At 42.7% G+C, this 19,107-nt stretch overlaps 1 protein-coding gene across 1 annotated transcript in view; it reads left to right on the top strand.

Moving 5' to 3' along the window:
- bicdl1 (BICD family like cargo adaptor 1) overlaps positions 1-19,107 on the top strand; it is a 58,308-nt gene that overhangs the window by 12,298 nt on the left and 26,903 nt on the right. Inside the window, exons 2-4 of the mRNA XM_078421376.1 lie at positions 5,232-5,447; positions 16,726-16,842; positions 18,279-18,290. Of these exons, the coding sequence (XP_078277502.1) occupies positions 5,232-5,447; positions 16,726-16,842; positions 18,279-18,290 (345 nt within the window). The remainder of the gene's footprint in view (positions 1-5,231; positions 5,448-16,725; positions 16,843-18,278; positions 18,291-19,107) is intronic.

A 19,107-nucleotide genomic window follows, 5' to 3' on the forward strand; every position in this document is an offset into this window, starting at 1 on the left:
ATATAGCGCAGAAACAGGTCCTTCGCCCACCAAGCACTATGCTACACACTAGGGCCAATTTTACAATTTTTACCAAAGCCAAATAACCTACAAACCTGTATGTCTTTGGAGTGTGGGAGGAAACCGGAGCACATGGAGAAAACCCACTCAGTCACAGGTAGAACATACAAACTCCGTACAGATAGTACCTGTAGTCAGGATCGTAGGCGGGTCTCTGACACTGTAAGGCAGCAACACTATTGCTGCGCCACGATGCCATTTGTGGTTTATTAGATACATTAACTATCTGGATATATATGTCAAGAGTTATGATGAATAAGTTAACACACAAAATTGCTGGTATTGTTGATAGTGAGGAGGGCAGCCTTCAGCTACATGATGATATTGATGAGTTAGTGAGATGTGCAGAGCAATGGTCTGGCAGAGAATTCAAATTGCAAAAAATGTGAGGTGAAGAAATCTGGTTGACTTTATTTTAAAAATAGCTATGAAATAGGCAATGAATAATAGGATCTGAGGAGCAGAGGGACCTAAGGACAGAGATGAGATGATTAATAAAGCATGCCAAGTGCTTGCCTTTATTTGCTGGGGCTGAGAAAAAAAGAGCAAGAAGGTAATAGTGCAACTACATAAAACATGTCTTCAGCCCCTGTTGGAATATTGTGAACAATTCTGATCAACACCCTTTCCCTAGAAAGGATGCTAAGGAACGTCACTGGGATGGAACATTTAAGATTCTGGGGCAAGACTAGATGGGCTGGGGTTGCTTTCCTTGGAGCAGAGAGGGTTGAGAAGGCCCATTAAAAGACCCATTCTCATAATTTAAACCATGTAGAGTCTGTCATCAATCTTTGTTGCCTTCCTAAGACGTAGTGTCCAGAACTACTCTTGGTGCTTCCAAAGCGGTCTGACCAACATTTTGATTTGTGTAGCTCAACTTCTTTCCCATGAGACCTTTAGAGATAAAGGCATCCTTACCATTTGGCTTTTGGACTATCTTCTCCACCAGTCTGTTGTTTTGCGATCTCTGGGCCTGCATAGATGTTTGCTTCTCATTATTAAAAAAGTATTCTGTTCTATCTATTTATTTGCTCAAATTACAGCATTGATTTCTCCGATTGATTAACCTTTGAATATTTGTTTGTAATTTTACTGTGACCTATATTTGCAATGCCATGTTTCTGGATCCTTGGTAATTTTAGAATATGTGGCTTTTTATAATATCCTGTTTGCTAGGTGTTTATGCATAATATTTTGAATTGATTTCCTAACACAGATACCTGTGAGACCCTACTTGTTTTGTCCTACCAATTTAAGAACCGTACATTGATCCTGCTCTCTAAGTGAGGTGATACACAACTAATCACCTAACAATTGGACCTTGATCCCAAGAGCCTTAATTTTAATTAACAGTTTTTGCATAACGCTTTGCATGTCCAAGAAATAACATTCACACTTGCCAATTTAGTGACCTCTTCAAAGAGCTCTGCTTAGTTTTCAATAGTTAGTGATATCTCGCGCGAGGTATTCGGCTAACAAGTCTATAATTCCTTGGTTTCCAACTTTTACATTTTTGTGTCAAATGCATAACCCTGAGATTTTTCCTAGAGATTTGTCATTCTTTATTCCTATTTCTTTATTAGTTAATTAATTATGGAGTGCGGACTTGTTGCACGTTGTTAAATCCAATGTGACCCGCCTCCGCTTGTTTCTAAAATAGAAATTGAAATTGTTGCTGAAACTGGCACTGAACACAGTAGTAATTTCCATTAAAATTACCCTGTTTTTGCAACATTTCCATGTAATCTCTATTTATGCATTCTGTTAGTTTACAGCTGCCACCAACAGGCCTAAACATGACTCTCACTCAGTGTTTAATGTCTTTATGTTTCTTGATTCAACCTATACCACCTCTACTGCCTACGCACCTCATGTCACCATTTTTAACCATTGAAATAAATTCATCCTGAATTACAAAAGCCACTTCTTCCTGCCAGTTCCCCTGTTCTTCCTATAGATCTTATTTCTGTCATTTTGCCCAATTTTGTACAATTCTTAAATCTTCTGTGCATTTTTGTCCCTCCCTTTAGTGATAGCCCCTTTCTTTGAAACTGCCTACACAATCTGCTTTCCCCATCCTTGAACAAAAAACATCCTTGAATAAGTTTATGGAGAATTTTTTATTTAAACTTGGCAGTGTGTTCCTTTCTTCACCTGTACTGTGTAACTGAAATGCTTTACCATCCTAGTTGTTACTGAATGTGTGGGAAAGAACTGCAGATGCTGGTTTACACCAAAGATAGTCATAAAATGCTGGAGTAACTCAGCGGGTCAGGCGGCTTTGATTTTTTCTTTTCATACCTTTCCATTCATTTGTTCTTTGTACCTTTTCATACCTCTAGTTTCCTTCTCCTCTTACTCACAGTCTGAAAATGGGATTCGACCTGAAACGTCACCTGTACCTATTCCTTTTCTCCAGAGATGATGCTTGGCCTGCTGAGTTACTCCAGCATTTAGTGGCTAACTTTTTGAATTGTTACTGAAATAGCAATCACACATGCACTCAGAAATCCTGCGTAAGTGAAGGAAAGAGCTCATAATTTCAATAAATACCCACTCTGACCCTGGCAGCAGCTCTTGTCCTCTGAGCAAAGGTCTGTGGTTCCCACATTGGCTTCATTAGCCACCTTGAAACCTACAGAACTGAAGTGCGGGAAGATCGTTCTTAGTCCAAATGGACTGGCTATGTGTACAGTGCTTTGTAGCTTCAAGGTGTAAGTATTAACAACAATCTGCACTGGACCAGCCACATTGAAGCTACTTCCAAAAAAGCACACTGGAAGAAAAGGCCTCTGCTTCCAAGAGTCAAGAGTGTTTTATTGTTATATGTCCTGAAGTGGAACAATTAAATTCTTACTTGCTGCAGCACAACAGATATGTAAACAGAAGACTCTGTAAACATGATAACCAACAACAAAAATAAGTTTATTATATTACAAAAACTAACAATACTAGTGCAAAGCCAAAAATGATTGCATCAATGTGCTGGGTCCAGGACAGATCTTCTGAGATATGCATGCCCAGGAATTTGAAGTTTTTGTCACTCTTCACCACAGTCTGGTCCACGAAGATAGGTTTTGTGAATCCTCGGCCTTCCCCTTCCAAAGTCAACAATCGGTTCCTTGGTTTTACTGATGTTGAGAGCAAGTTTGTTGTTTTGGCAACCATTCGGTCAGTTGATCGATCTCCCTCCTGTACTCTTGACTCGTCATCATCCGTAATTCGTATAACAATGGTGGTCGTCATTGGCGAATCTGAAGATGGAGTTTAAACTGTTCGTGCTGAGAGTGAGTGGAGCAGGGGGCAGAGCACACAGCCTTGGGGTGCTCCTGTGCTGATGGTTATTAAGCAGAAGTCTGAGGAAGGAATATAGGTGGAAGGAGGTGGTGGTGCAGGGGGTTAAGGGGCCAAGGGTTAAGGGGAGAGATAGGTGTGAATCCAGGTGGGGCATAGGGAAGAGAGGGCTGAAGGAAAAAAAAGGAGGGGTGTTTGTAGGTTAGTTGCTTAAAATTGGAGTATTCAATGCTCGTGCTATTAGATTGTAAGATTGTTAGTGCGGCCTCATTCTGGCAAATGAGGAGGCCCAGGATGAAAAGGTACGTGCGGGAATAACCCCCCCTTCCCATTCCCATCCTGACCTTTCCGTCCAGGGGCTTCTATGAATGCTCCAATTATAGGAAACCAACCCACAAACAACTTCCCTTTTTCCCCTCCTTCCTGCCCCCCTCTTTTCCCCGTGCCCCACCTGGATTTGCACCCATTTCTCCCCTCCCCCATCCTCTTCCACCTATATTCCTTGCTCTGGCTTCACAATTTCTCCTTCTTCTATCCTATCTGACACTTTTTGTGTTTTAATCTCTGGCCTTAATCCAACCATCTGCCCATCAAAACCCCCTCTCACCTGCACCTACCTATCACTTGCTCAGCTCTTTTCCTGCCTCTAGCTTTCTTCCCCACCCCTTCTCCCACCCCCCACCATAATCAGCCTGAAGAAGGGTCCCAAGTGTCTCGACCCGAAACATCACCCATTCCTCTCCAGAGATGCTGCCTGTCGTGCTGAGTTACTCCAGCATTTTGTGTCTACCAACCTGAAACTTCACTGATCCATGTCCTCCAGGGATGCTGCCTGGCCCGCTGAACTACCCCAACATAAGGACCTTTTTGGTAATTCCCTTGAAGATACAAGCACGTACCATCAGACTCAGAAACTGCTTTACCCCTCTGTTATTAGTCTACTGAATAGTCCTCCCATACGTTGGGGGGTAGTTTCATTCTACCAACTTGCCTTCATTGCGAACACTGGACTTGTTATTTGTAACTGTAAAGTTGCAATGCCATAAAACTATTCTGCACACTGGTATTTTTTCTCTTTGCGGTACTTGTTGTATTTGTGTTTGGCTTGATTTTACTTGTGTATGGCATTATCTGATAAAATTGGACAGCATGCAAATAAAAGCTTTTCACTGTACCTCGGTACACTTGGCAATAATAGTAAACCAAACCAAACCAATAGCATGCAACAGAATCAGCCATAATTTAGAAACTGATTTAAAAAGATATATCAAGATTTTAATATGACTATTCAAAGTAACGAACACATGAACAAGACATGATACATTTATTTGATAACTGATCATTAAATAATGAAATTGCACTAAAGAAAAAGCTCAACAATTATTTTTTGTTAATCTTCTTTATTGCTGTAAAGTCTGATGTTCATAACCCTGTATACATTTTTTTTAACTTCTTAATAAGGCATCTTTCTAAGCAAGTTAGATATAAGGTTCATACCAAAGATAAACACAAAGTGCTGGAGTAACTCCGCGGGTCAGGCAGCATCTCTGGAGAAAAAGAATGGGTGATGTTTCAGGTTGGGAGCCTTCTTCAGATTCGATATGACTTCAGTCTGAAGAAAGGGTCCCGACCTGAAACGTTCCCCATCCTTTTGCTCTAGAGATGCTGCCTGACCCGCTGAGTTACTCCTGCACTTTGTGTCTATCTTTGGTATAAACCAGCATCTGCAGTTTGTTTTTTACATTTTGGATATACGGTTCTAGAGTAAATCACGGGAAAGTACAGTTCATGTTTCGAAGTTCCTATCTCCATAAATTCTTGTTCTCTACTTTTTAAAAAGAAGCTCAAAGGTGACATGTTTTTCTGTCTCTCGTCAGCATCTGGAACAGGAAAAGCATGAATTGCGGAGAAGATTCGAGAACCGTGAAGGAGAGTGGGAGGGTCGGGTGGCTGAACTGGAGAGCGACCTGAAACAACTTCAAGATGAGCTGGAGAGGCATCAGGTCCAGTTACGTGAGGCAAACAAAGAGAAAGTAATAGCTTTGCGGGAATTATCTGAACAGAACCAACGGCTCTTAGAGCAGCTCACCAGGGTAAGTCTTGCAATGAATGGCACTCAGCAGCACACTTTGATGCACATCTCTCCTTTAATTTCTTGCACCAGATCAAATTTGGTATATCACTTGCGCAATATCACTTGCGCAATATACTTCTTCAAATAAAGGTAAAGAGATACTGTAAGTGGAGATAGGATATAGAAACAAACAACTGTAGATGCTGGTTAATGCAATTGATAGACAAAAAGTGCTGGAGTAACTCAGTGGGTCCGGCAGCATCTCTGGAGAAAAAGGATATGTGATTTTTTGGGTCAGAACCCTTCTTCAGACTGAAGATTTCAGGTGGGGGGGGGGGGGGGGGGGGGAAGAATTGGAGACGAGGAAAGACCAGGGCTGGCAAAAGATGAACTCAGGGGTTGTTGGCTAGGGAAGGTGTGATCTCAATGGAATAATTGTTGTGAACTGAGAAGGGTCCTGACCCAAAACAGACCCCATCCATTTACAGAGATACTATAAGTGGAGATAATATTTGTGCCAAAGAAAGCATTGCACATTATTGTCGGGTGGCATATGGGGAGTAGAGAGTTCAGCAGAATGCAAAACGAAGGACAGAATGACACAGTGCTGCCACTCGGGTTGATGTGGTGTATTCGGAGATGTATTGACAAGGGATGTACCAGCGAGGTTGTGTTGGTGCAGCGATCTTAGGGTGCAGAAATACAGTGCGTAGGCATGGTGTTAGGGAGGTGGGGAATGATATGTAATCATGAAAATTTAAATCCTGAAAAGATTGCATTTAATACTGCATAGGTGACTTCATTTCTAAAGATATAACGAAGGTATGAATTCCTTGTAGATAGTGTACTTGCTGTCACCATGGAACTGGAGCTCCTCAAATGTCTTGAAGCTTATTTTAAAAGCACTGTGTGTCAGGCTTGTCTTTGGTGGTTATTGGCCAGTGCTAATTGCTGCTCCAAATTGGATATTCCTCTTTTAGTTTTAAATATGTTTTAAAAATGTTCAATTTTCTCAAATATGATGGGTACATGGACAGGAAAGGTTTAGAGCAAAATGGGCCAAACACAGGCATATGGGACTAGCTTGGATGGGGCACCTTGGTCAGCATGGATGAGTTGGGTGGAAGGGCCTGTTTACATGCTGTCTGCCTCTATGTTCATAAGGAAGTAATGACTGACATAGCCTTCATCTATGATAAATCCCACTGCATATCCATGTTTATTCACGTTACATTTTGTAACTCATTACATTTCATATTGAAACTTAATGGCAAACAATTTAGTTGATGCTCAGCTCCACTCCGTTCCTAATCAATGGCAAGCCTGAAGAAACATTACCTGTCCATATTCTCCAGTGATGTTGCCTGTGTTACTCTAGCACTTGCCATCTTTTTGTTTGGTTCAAGGCCCCACAATTGATTCACCCACTAGGGATGTGGAGGTAGATATATGAGAGAAAGAAAGGCTGCCCCTCACTTCAAAAATGAATATGAGAAATAGTTCCTGTTTCTATCTATATAAAAGCAGAAATGAGTTTGAATTTCTGAAAGCTGAAATATTTTGTTTCTAAAATCCAAATGCCCAATCTCAATGAATGTGTTTGCCTGCTGTTCAACTTTCTGCTCATTATTCTCCAACACTTGTGGAAGTCTGATTATTATGGTTCCTTTATTTTTAAGTGTGATGCTTACTGTATGCCAGTGAATTTATTCCAGTGACTGTCTGCAACAGGATAGCTGAGGTCAGTGTGGAGGATTGTGGTGTGTGAACCTGCATCCTATCACCATGTGGTACAATGCAGTACATATGCATTATTTGAGCATTATCTCCTGCTGGCTCTGGAATATTTACATTAATTTGATCAAAGCAAAGAAAGGTTTCTGTGGTGCTATTCCTCCAATTTGCATCTTCAAACTGTACCTGATATTTCGTTTGGACAGCTTGCATCCCAGCGGTAGGAAAGTTGATTTCTCTAATTCCAAGTAACCCGTGCATTCCCTCGCTCTCTGTTTCGCCCCCACCCTAGTCGTCCTGCCAGTTCCACTGTTCGCATCTATATATCCCTTCCACCCCAACAATGGACCATTGTGGGCTCCACTTTTCCTTGGTCATCTGCCCCGGCTCTGGTTTGTCCTGAACCTTTTCATACTTCTAGTTTCCCTCCCCCCAGAATCTCTGTCTGAAGAAAAATTTCGACCCGACGCGTCATCTATTCCTTTCTTCCAGAGATGCTGCCTGATCCACTGAGTTACTCCAGCTTTTTGTGTCTATCTTCAGTGTAAACCAACATCTGCAGTTCTTTCCTACACATTGGCATAGACTTGGTGGGTCAAGGGCCCTGTTTCCATGCCGAATCAACCAATCTGGTGATTTTTTTTCAAATATAGTGGCTATCAGGTACATTTACTGCAGAGTATTTATTTCTGGCTAGTTACCTCATCTGCGATGCTTTTTAATCTCTTCCCAGACTCTCACCTGACGCCTCCTGTTCTGTATCAACAAAACAAATCCATTATTTAAATGTATCTACAATCTGCTTGTTAATCATTTTAAGTATGTGTGAAATAGATGCATTTTAAATATCTTCCATGAAACTCAGTTGAATCACGGTACATAACGAACTGTATACGTGCGTGTGCACATTTTAGAGAGAGAGAGAGAGAGAGAGGAGAAAGGAATTAAAGATACCCTTGTGCTAGCATTATCCTAGTATGGAATGAGAAATTTGGTTCATCTCAAATTCAGTTGATAAAATTAAACAAGTAACTCCAGTTTCCTCCATATATTGACCTGGGTTGCATTTTGTGGGTACCCACTAAGGGTCTGTAAACTCTTAATGTTTTTGATTTCATTATTTACTTTTCTCATTTTGCTTCTTTGACTCTTTTGCTTTCTCAACTGTTTTTACTCCCCTACCTAAAATATTTCAAAGGTTGGTTCTAATTGCCCATTTAGGCATTTTTTCCTTTCGCTATAGTTTTTGTTGTTCATCACTTGCAGTTATAATTTTTGAATATTAGAAACACAGATGGTCTAAACTGATAGTGGAAGATGGTGTTATATTTTTGAACTATTCCATCACAAGGCATGGAAGTAATGAAACTCTCAAGATCATGCACGCTACACTTTTTTCTTGTACATGTTTTGTTTTATATCTCAAAGTTATCTTAAATCTTTTTAGCATTATAAGAGTACAAAAGTGAGGAAACAGGCCTTTCGGCCCATCTTGTCCACTCCGACCAACATGCTTCATCTACACTAGTCCCACCTGCCTGCATTTGCCCTATATCCCTCAAAACCTGTCCTATCCATGTACCTGTCGAATTGCATATTAAGTTGCAATAGTCCCTGTCTCAACTACCTCTGAGGGCAGCTCGTTCCATATACCCACCACCCTTTGTGTGAAAAAGTTACCCCTCAGATTCCTGTTAAATCTAACCCCCCCCCCCCCCCCCCCCCACCTTAAAACTGTAATGTCATTGCCATTGAAATGTCATTGTCATGGCCTCAATTTATTTAGTGTCCTTCACTTGACCAGATGTTTAAGTATATGCAGAAGAACAAAGAATGAATTTTGTGTACATTGCTTTAACTATTTTGGCAGGAAATAAAATACTACAGCAGATTTTCATTCTGCATTTATCTGGCAAGCAATCTATTGAGCAACAAAAGAGCAAGTCAATGACAGCAGAAACAAGCATTTATTCCCATTGTAATTGTTAAGCTTTGCAAACCCGTCATATAATATAAAATAAAAGCTAGGCAGACACTAGATATTGTCTGGTGCTTATACCACACTACAATAATGCCCTTTATGAAGTTTGCGTTTGGAGCCCTGCAGAGCAGAGAAGAATGCAACAATGCATCGATCAAATTTGGACGTTCCCCATTTTGATGGTTAAGGTTTTCTGCAATGATAAAATGTCACCTATCCATGGTGACAGCCTGCAAGGATCCTGAGGAAAGCTTTCTGGATAATGAGGGTGACTCAGCTTTGGCAGTGAGAGGCGTGCAGGCACTTGTGCTTGGTTGCGAGCTGGGGCATTCACAGGTTCTAGATGTGAATGAGGATGATGTTGTAAAGGAATACCCTACACAATTGTATCTGCAGGAGATACTGATCAGAGGGTGCCTGTCTGTGAAGCCTGGGTGGACGAGGATTTTTGCTGACAACTCTTGCGTCAAATATCAATTTTTTTAACTACTTCCCTTGCAGATTTTTTTTCTGATATATCCGCCCACTGAATGTTAAAGGGGATTCTGTGGAATTTAACTGCGGGGGTTGGGGCAGGCTGGTGGCTGCAAACAGATTCTCTTCAATGATCCACTGTTCATTAGAGGGAAATATCTCACCTTTAGTTTAGAGATACAGCGTGGAAACAGTCCCTTCGACCCACTGAGTCCACGCCGGCCAGCGATGCACTTTACTACACATTAGAGACAATTTCCAATCTTTACCGAAGCAATTAACCTACAAACCTGTACGTCTTTCGAGTGTGAGAAGAAACCGGAGCAGCCGGGGAAAACCGGCAGGGAGAATGTGCAAACTCCATTCAGACAGCGCCCATAGTCAGAATCGAACCCTGGTCTCTGGCGCTGTGAGGCAGCAATGCTACTGCTGCGTCACTGTGCCACCCCTCTCACCTTTTAAAGTTTATTTTGAGAGTACCGCATTATTAAAAGCCAGCATTTTCATTGGTGTATCAAAATGAATTTTGGAATTAACGCTGTTATTTACATTATTCAATAAAGCTAGACATCAGAAAAACAACACAAAGTTGTGTGAAATTCTTACAATAAAGCAGCTGTAAGACATCAATACTTTGCATTAAACTTCCCCAAAATGTATGCAAAATTGGTTAACGCAATTTTAATCTATGCATTGCTGCATTTTTGGCACCAATCTGGCAAATTTCTGGGCCACGATTTTCTTTCATATGTAACAGATCTATAAGTTATTGAATACAAAAGAATATTACATTGGTGCCCTATTCATTTTAGGTTACGTATGTTGTACACATATAGTGTAAGAAACGTCGCCCATTCCTTCTCTCCTGAGATTGTACACATATATGTCTACTGCACCATTTTACTTTGCTGAGAGGAATTCAGAATCAATACCCATAGGAGTCTGTAAAGATGTTCTGACCCAAAACATCGCCTATTCCTTCTCTCCAGAGATGCTGCCTGACCCGCTGAGTTACTCCACCATTTTGTATCGATCTTCAATACTCACAGATCCCTTTTAATGAAGGTAAAAATCTCCCAATTCAATGTACAAAACGGTTCCTTTGATTATGGCTTCCTCAGAGTTCTCCGTGAGCTGTGGACCATTGCTCTGCCTTTTACTATTAGAACCTACTCTGAGTGAACGAGAACAGTTGGCTGCGAACATTTTGGAAAGTATTCGCCCAGTCAAGTGGGTGTTGTCAATAAAGTCATAGAGTCATACACCGTGGAAACAGGCCCTTCGGTCCAACTTGCCCACACTGACCGATGTGGGACTTCAGTATATGGTGGTGCAATCTTATTTATGGGTGATAAGAAAGCAAATGCTGGTCAATCAAGATTGGGGTTAAACACATTGTTCTGGCAGAGTATGCAACCACTGATGCAACTGCACTGGGAGTGCTTGATGCTGAGACTGGACGCCGGAAATACAATCGGCTCCATTTCCTCTCACCAGTGCCCTTCAAACTGAGTGTAGAAATTCACTCAAAGACCCATTTAAATATTCTCTGAACATACTGATAATTTTGCAAAACTTTAAAGGTCAAAATGATTCACACTAGTCAGCATGTGTTCTCGCAAGTGATTTCTTTTTTAAGTTAGTTGAAATGTGGCATCGCTGATGAGACTTGTATATTATAGCCCTTTTTGAATGATAAGCCATCAGTTTGAACTGATGCATTTCTTCTGTTGAAGATATACACTCTTTGATATTGAGTTTGGGCTTCCAGGGTCTGGACTAAACAACAGTGAAGCAATATCACCATCTCTTTTTGTGAGATATTTCTGAAATGTCACAGAGGTGCTCAAACAAACCAAAGGTTCTGTTGCTGTCACTGAATAGAACGTGGAACACAGAAGGGCGGCACGGTAGCGCAGCGGTAGAGTTGCTGCCTTACAGCGCTTGCAGCGCCAGAGACCCAGGTTCGATCCCGACTACGGGTGCTGACTGTACGGAGTTTGTAGGTTCTCCCCGTGACTGCGTGGGTTTTCTCTGAGATCTTCGGTTTCCTCCCACACTCCAAAGACTTACAGCTTTGTAGGTTAATTGGCTCGGTATAAGTGTAAATTGTCCCTAGTGTGTGTAGGAGCGTTAATGTGCACGGATTGCTGGTCAGTGTGGACTTGGTGGGCTGAAGGGCCTGTTTCTGCACTGTATCTCTAAACTGAACAGAACTCGGAACTGTACAGCACAGGAACCGGCCTTTTGGGCCACAATGTCTGTGCAGAACATTACACCACGATAAACGTCTCTCACCCAGCTGCTCATATGCCTCCATTCCCTGCATAACCATGTGCCTATCCAAAAGCCTCTCAAATTCCCCTATCATATTGTTTAGTTTAGTGATACAGCGTGGAAACAGGCCCTGCGTCCCACCAAGACTGCGTCGACCAGCAATCCCTGTGCACTAATACTATTCTACACACTAGGGGCAATTTGCAATCTTTCCTCAAGCCAATTAACCTACAAACCTGTACGATTTTGGAGTGTGGGAGGAAACCGGAGCACCCGGCGAAAACCTACATGGACACTGGGAGAATGTACATATTCCGTTCAGACAGCACCTGTAATGAAGGTCAAACCCGGGTTGCTTGCGCTGTAAGGCAGCAACTCCACCGCTGCGCCACCATGCCGTCTGTCTCCACAACTGCCCGTGGCACTGTTTTCCAGACACCCATCAACCCTCCGTGTGAAAAAGAAACTTGCCCTACTTATCTCCTTTAGGTTTTGCCCTTCTCGCCTTGAAGCTATGCCCCTGGTCTTTGATATTTCCACCCTGAGAGAAAGGTTCTGAATCGAACAACTAGGAGCTGATTTCAAAGAATATCTAAGCCCGTGGAAAGCAGATTTGAAAAATGCAGCATTGTTGAAATAATGGCTAATTTTAACATCTATTAGCTATAATTATTTCCGTCCGCTGGCGTGACTGATATTAGGTTTTGCTGTGCTGTTGAATTGGCTTGTCAGCCACAGTTATTCAGGGTACTTCCAAATGAGAATAGTAACGTGCTTTTGCACTTAATTAGTTGATGCTATGTCCTCAATCAAAGTTCATTCTGGGCTTTGTGACTCCACTAAATGGAATATTTGGAAGACTGTGTTCTCTGCCTTCTTATAGCCCCCCAAACTGTTTTCTCATTCATTAAGATCCTGGTTAGTCTGTCCTTCAACTCTAGCTAATACAAATTAATTCATTTCATTCTTGAGAGCTTCAGATGAACAGCATCCATGGCCTTTGCAATATTTCTATTATACTTAATTCTATGTGTTAGCACATGCAAACTCTTAACCTGTCTCTTTAGTGCCACTAACTCAATCTCTTAAAGCTCCCTACTCAGAAATTCTATCTCGTCCTTCGACACTTTAACAAATTACTTTTTTCTTCCTTTTGAATGTGAAGAATGGCACCTTCCACAGCTTCCGAATGCAAATGCTACGGCAAATCTTTCTTCCCATCTGCTTTCTTCTGATCCCATCTCCTCCCACATTTTCACTCATCTAATCTTCATCTCGCTGATCTGGGCACATGGTGGAGCAGCGCCAGAGTCCCAGGTTCAATCCTGATTATGGGCGCTATCTATATGGAGTTTGTACATTCTCCTTGGGAGCACGAGGGTTTTCTCCGGGTGCTCCGGTTTCCTCCAACACTGCATAGACGTACAGGTTTGTAGGTTAAGTGGCTTTGGTAAAAATTGTAAATTGTCCCGAATGTGTAGGATAATGCTGGTGCAGGGGTGATCGCTGGTCGATGTGGACTCAGTGGGCCGAGGGGCCTGTTTCTCTATTGTCTAAAAGTCTAATCTTGAATGATCCGTCTGCAGTAACTTGCTTTAGTTCCATAATTCCCCTTTCTACCCTTAACATGACTTCATTGATTACCTTTTGGTCTGTGCCTTTAGCCGGATGTCATTGCCCCATATAATGGAACCTGTCCCAGAGCCACCTGAATCCCTGCCTTTGGCCACTCACCCTCCCTGCACTTTTTAATTGTAAGGTGCCAGTGTGCCAGGACGACCGACAATCTCAATTGTTCCACCCTTCCCGATTTATCCAGCTATTCCGTTCAAACCTTGTAACAGTTGTTCCACAAAGGACAAAATGCAAAATTATCATAAAACTTGAGGAAACTTTCTTTTCTCCCACCGTCAAATTTTCATCAAAAGGAAAAGATATCATTTAACGTGTAGAAAGGAACAGCAGATGCTAGCCTATACCAAAGATATACTCGAAATGGTGGAGTAACTCAGAGGGTCAGGCAGCATCTCAGGAGAACCTGGATAAGAGATGTTTCAGGTCAGAACCCTTCTCATCTACTGTATCCGTTGTTCAAGGTGTGGACTCTTATACAATGGCGAGACCAAACGCAGACTGGGCAATCATTTCGCGGAACACCTTCGCTCAGCCCGCCTAAACCAACCTGATCTCCCGGTTGCTGGACACTTTAGTTCTCCTTCCCATTCCGACACAGACCTTTCTGTCCTCGGTCTCCTCCATTGTCAGAGTGAGGCTAAATGCAGAACCCTTCTTTAGATTAATTTGATGGTAGGGAAGTGGGGGCAGAGCAAATCCTGGCAGGTGATGGGTGGATATGGACGGCACAGTGGCGCAATGGTAGAGCTGCTGCCTTGCAGCACCAGAGTCCCGGGTTCCATCCTGACTACAGGTACTATCTGTGTAGAGTTTGTATTTCCTGTGACTGTGTGGGTTTTCTCTGGGTACTCCGGTTCCTCTCATTCAAAGACCTGCAGGTTTGTCGGCTACTTGGCTTCTGTAAATTGTCCCTAGTGTGTAGGATAGAACGGGTGATCACTGGGCAGCGTGGACTGGGTGGGCCGAAGGGCCTGTTTCCCCGCTTTATCTCCCAACTAAACGTGAGGAGTCTCACTAATATTTCTTGCGTTTATCTCTAACACCCTTGACCGTCCATTCTATGGATATATTTGTCTACATTAACATCGTGTTTCTATCCATACTCTTTGTTGTAGATGATAAATATTCTATAACATCTAAATACCTGCCATGTTTTGTCCTGCCCTCCCACCTCCTAACTGAAATGTCATCTAGCCATGTTTTCCAGGGATTCTGACTGACCCATTTTGTTACTTCAATACTTTATGTTCATTCTTTCACATCCCTTCAGTGAATGATGTATTCTTTATTGTGTCACAATTATTCATGTGTTTGTAGATTTTAGCGCAGACTCGTTTCTATCTTCGAAGTGTTTTTTGGTGTTTCATCTTGTTTATCATTTGTTTTCAAAATGACCAAGTTGCTTGAGCTCTTAGAATGTTCAAATTTACAAGGGGACATCGTGAGGTGCTTGGCTCAATGTGATACCGGCAGGAAAAATAACTGAATCATCTGAGTGAGGGAAAGAATGGGGAGCCAGTCTATTCTAACAACATTTCACGGGGAAATTACCTCTGGTATCTGATCTATGATGGGCTACTCAGTGTCCTAATTACAGGTAGTTTTTGGAATACCCTTCACTGTTGCTCCCATTAGTCCTGGACATTATCTTTAGAATGGAGTATTATTTTGGCCTGATTAGAATAGATAAACCTAAATCCTCAAAGGCCTGGAGAACCCTGCAGACTTGCACCAATTTATTCCTGTCTTTGGCTTAACATACTTTTTCATCTGGACATGTTTCTATTCTGGTCCAGTAATATTGATTTGTGTGATGCACATTGAATCTCCTGCATTATTGATGATCCGGCAAGGTTGCAATACATATACAGATGCTTCCTGTGGATTTATAGACTCACGGAATAGTTTAATAGTGGGAAGAAGCCATTCGTTCTACTTAATCTATGCCGGCTCTCGATGAGAACAGGGCAGTAGGATCTGGGTTCAATCCCGACTACGGTTGCTGGAACAGGCTCTTCGGCCCAACGAGTCCGTGCTGACCAGCAATCCCCGCGCATTCACACTACCCTACACACACTAGGGACAATTTACAATTTTGCAGAAGCCAATTAACCGACAAAACCGTACGTCTTTGGAGACAGGGCGGAAACCGGAGCACCCGGGGAAAACCCAAGCGGTCATAGGGAGTACATATACTCCCTGCACATGCATTGTCTGGATCGAACTCGTGTCTCTGGCACTGTGAGGCAGCACTGGATCTGGAGGAACAAAAGCTTGAAGAAATCAGTGGGTCAAATAACTCCTGTGGAGGCAAAATGGACATATCGACGTTTTGAGTCTGGATCCTACTTCAGGACTAATACAGTAGTCTGATGAAGGGTCTCTACCCGAAACGCCACCTATTCCTTTTCTGCAGTGATACTGCCTGAACCGCTGAGTTACTCCAGCATTTTGTGTCTATCTTCTAATACTGTGGACCTGGAACTAGACCAAGCTCAGTGGATGGGGCTCATCATAATTCCTGGGTGACTGGCATCTGGTGCCTGATGGAGTGTGTCCTGAGGACCAAACAGTCATCCGGTCGACCCCAACCGGAGTTTTAAGGGAAAAGTAGCACGACGAACTGAGTAGCCCGAACTGTAAGATTGCACACCTTGGAAGCTTGTCTCTTTGTCTGTGTTGTTCCTGGGCACAGGATTGAATGTCTGATCAGGGCGGTGGCTCGTGTGCTGGAGGTGGAAGAGGATTATCGCTGTCATATGTCAACATTTTAAAGCCAGGATATGTGGTCATTGCATGATTATCTGTCATGGTATTCTTGCATCCTTGTCTTGTTTTCTAAAGCAAGGTGATGATCATTAGTTTAATTTAGTTTAGTTGATTGTCGCCTATACCGAGGTTGCAGTTCGCTCGCTCGTGTGTCAGACGACGTTGTGCCATCGCTTTGCCACAACCAGTGCCACATCTGTGCCTCTGCAGAGATCGTCTGCAGTGCATGCAAGTCAGTAGGTGGGCCATTGTCTGTACCTCTCCACAGTTGCATTTGTCAGAGTCCGAGAAGCCCCACTTCTCCAAGTTACAGTGAAAAGCTTTATTATATAGCTCTTATGCCAATTGTTTTAGTTTACTGTCATCTGCACTTGTACAGTGTATAATTCTGATAACACGTCCCTTATTTTTATTTCTTCTGCCATAGACAGCTGAGAAAGAGCAGCAGCTTTCAATGCAAGTTCATAACCTCCGCGATGAGTTCCGGGAAAAAAGCATCTCCACAAATCAACATGTGGTGCGCCTGGAGAGCTTGCAAGCTGAGGTGAGATCTAGTGGGGCTGCATCCGTGTGTTTATTCCGTATTTAACGCTGTACCTATTGAAATACTCGGAAGGCTCTTTGTGCTTCTGCCAAGCTAAGTGGAGAGTATGTGACTGCATAAGGGTTTCCGATGTAAGGGGTGTTCTGGTTCAGGTGCTCTCCCATTATTTTAAATACAGCTAGCACTAAAAAAATAGTTTCCATGAACTGACTATTTTCTGGTGATCTGCAGTGGGTAATCAAAGACATGACCTGAATTGGACATCAGGTTTCAGTAGTCTTGTCCATCCTTTCATCTCATTATATCAGAATTTTTGATGATTTACTTGTATATCTGTTCATAAGGTCGTTCATAAGTGATGGGAGCAGAGTCTACATCAAGTCTACTCTGCAATTCAATCATAACTGATCTATATTTAGATTTTGATTTAGATTTAGAGATACAGCACGGAAACAGGCCCTTCAGCCCACCGGGTCCGCGCTGCCCAGCGATCCCCGCACATTAACACTATCCTACACACACTAGGGACAATTTTTACATTTACCCAGTCAATTAACCTACTACCTGTACGTCTTTGGAGTGTGGGAGGAAACCGAAGATCTCGGAGAAAACCCACGCATGTCACGGGGAGAACGTACAAACTCCGTACAGACGGCGCCCGTAGTCAGGATCGAACCCGAGTCTCCGGCGCTGCATTCGCTGTAAGGCAGCAACTCTACCGCTGCGCCACCGTGTCGCCCGTATCTCTCCCTCCTAATCCCATTCTCCTGCCTTCTCTCCAAAACCCCTGACATCCGTACTAATCAAGAATCTATCAGTCTCTGTTCCCTTGGACCTGTGAAGAAAAACCACAAATATTTAAACCTACACAAATAAGTAGTAAAATGTAGCACAACAGGAATTCAGCAATGGGCGACAGAAAATCATTAGACTTGCAGAGTACATTTCCCAAATTGTTCCAAAACCTATAGCCACAAATTAACTGTAATGAATGCGTTGGTTGGTTTGCATGGAAAGCACAATAGGAACATGGAAATGGAGGTGTAGAAACTTAACACTGTTTTTACACCGTTGCACCAGGAGATGAGCAGTGTCGATGTAAGCATTGTGCAGAGGGGAAGAAAGAGATTTGTAAGAAGGAACTGCAGATGCTGGTTTAAACCGAAGATGGACACAAAAAGCTGGAGTAACTCAACTGGTCAGACAACATCTCTGGACAAATTCTGAAGAAGGCTCTTGACCCGAAATGTCACCTATTCCTTTTCTCCAGAGATGCTGTCTGACCCGCTGAGTTACTCCAGCTTTTTGTGTCTATAGAACAATTTTCTTCCTTTTTCTTGATGAAGACGATGGCAAAATGTTAAAAATTCTGCTCATTACTGTTGCATTTTTTGTTTTCTTTCCCCCTTTTTGGTCTGTGGGGTGATGTGGAGCAGCAGATTCTAGAAGTAAGTATTTAATCCTTTTTATCTGATTCGTTAACATTTGTCAATCATTCTTCATCCTAACCAAATCCTTTATCCCTTCCACTGGATTTCGTGACCTGCTGCCTCGCCAAATAAAACACATCAACGTGTAATTCTGCATGTACAGTAATCCTCCTGTCCTTGGGGTACAGCTGAATTTGCTCTGAATGTGACCATTTATAACGCTGACACTTGAGAAGTATGTGTGCATTCAACTGAGTGCAACCAACCAACGTTGATGTGGTTACATAGTCAGTAGCTTTTATTGTATCCAAAGATAGACACAAAATGCTGGAGTAATGCTGGAGTATGGGATCTCATACAGGACAGAGGTAGGTGAGACGTTAGAAGTTGGCATGGAGGGTGGTGAGGGAAAGGTTAGTAGACAGAATAGGCAGGTGAAAGGCGGAGAGCGAGGAAGGAGGATTGGTTTAAACTGCACGTTTTTTAATGCGAGGGGCCTGACGGGTAAGGCAGATACGCTTGGGGCATGGAGAGGTACGAGCTGCTGGGACATTGTAGCCATTACTGAAACATGGCTAAGGGAGAGGCAGGACTGGCAGCTCAATGTTCTGGGGTACAGGAGCTTCAGGAGAGACGGGTGAGAGAAAAAGAGAAGGGGGGGGGTGCATTGGTGGTTAAGGAAGATGTCACGGCAATGGTCAGAGGTGACATTACGGACGGTTCATCTAGTGAGGCTCTATGGGTGGAGCTGAGGAACAAGCAAGGGATGATCATCTTGTTGGGGGTGTACTACAGACCCCCGAATAGTCAACGGGAATTGGAAGAACAAATATCC

This window comes from Rhinoraja longicauda, chromosome 25, assembly GCF_053455715.1.
Source record: "Rhinoraja longicauda isolate Sanriku21f chromosome 25, sRhiLon1.1, whole genome shotgun sequence".
Lineage (NCBI taxonomy): Eukaryota > Metazoa > Chordata > Chondrichthyes > Rajiformes > Arhynchobatidae > Rhinoraja > Rhinoraja longicauda.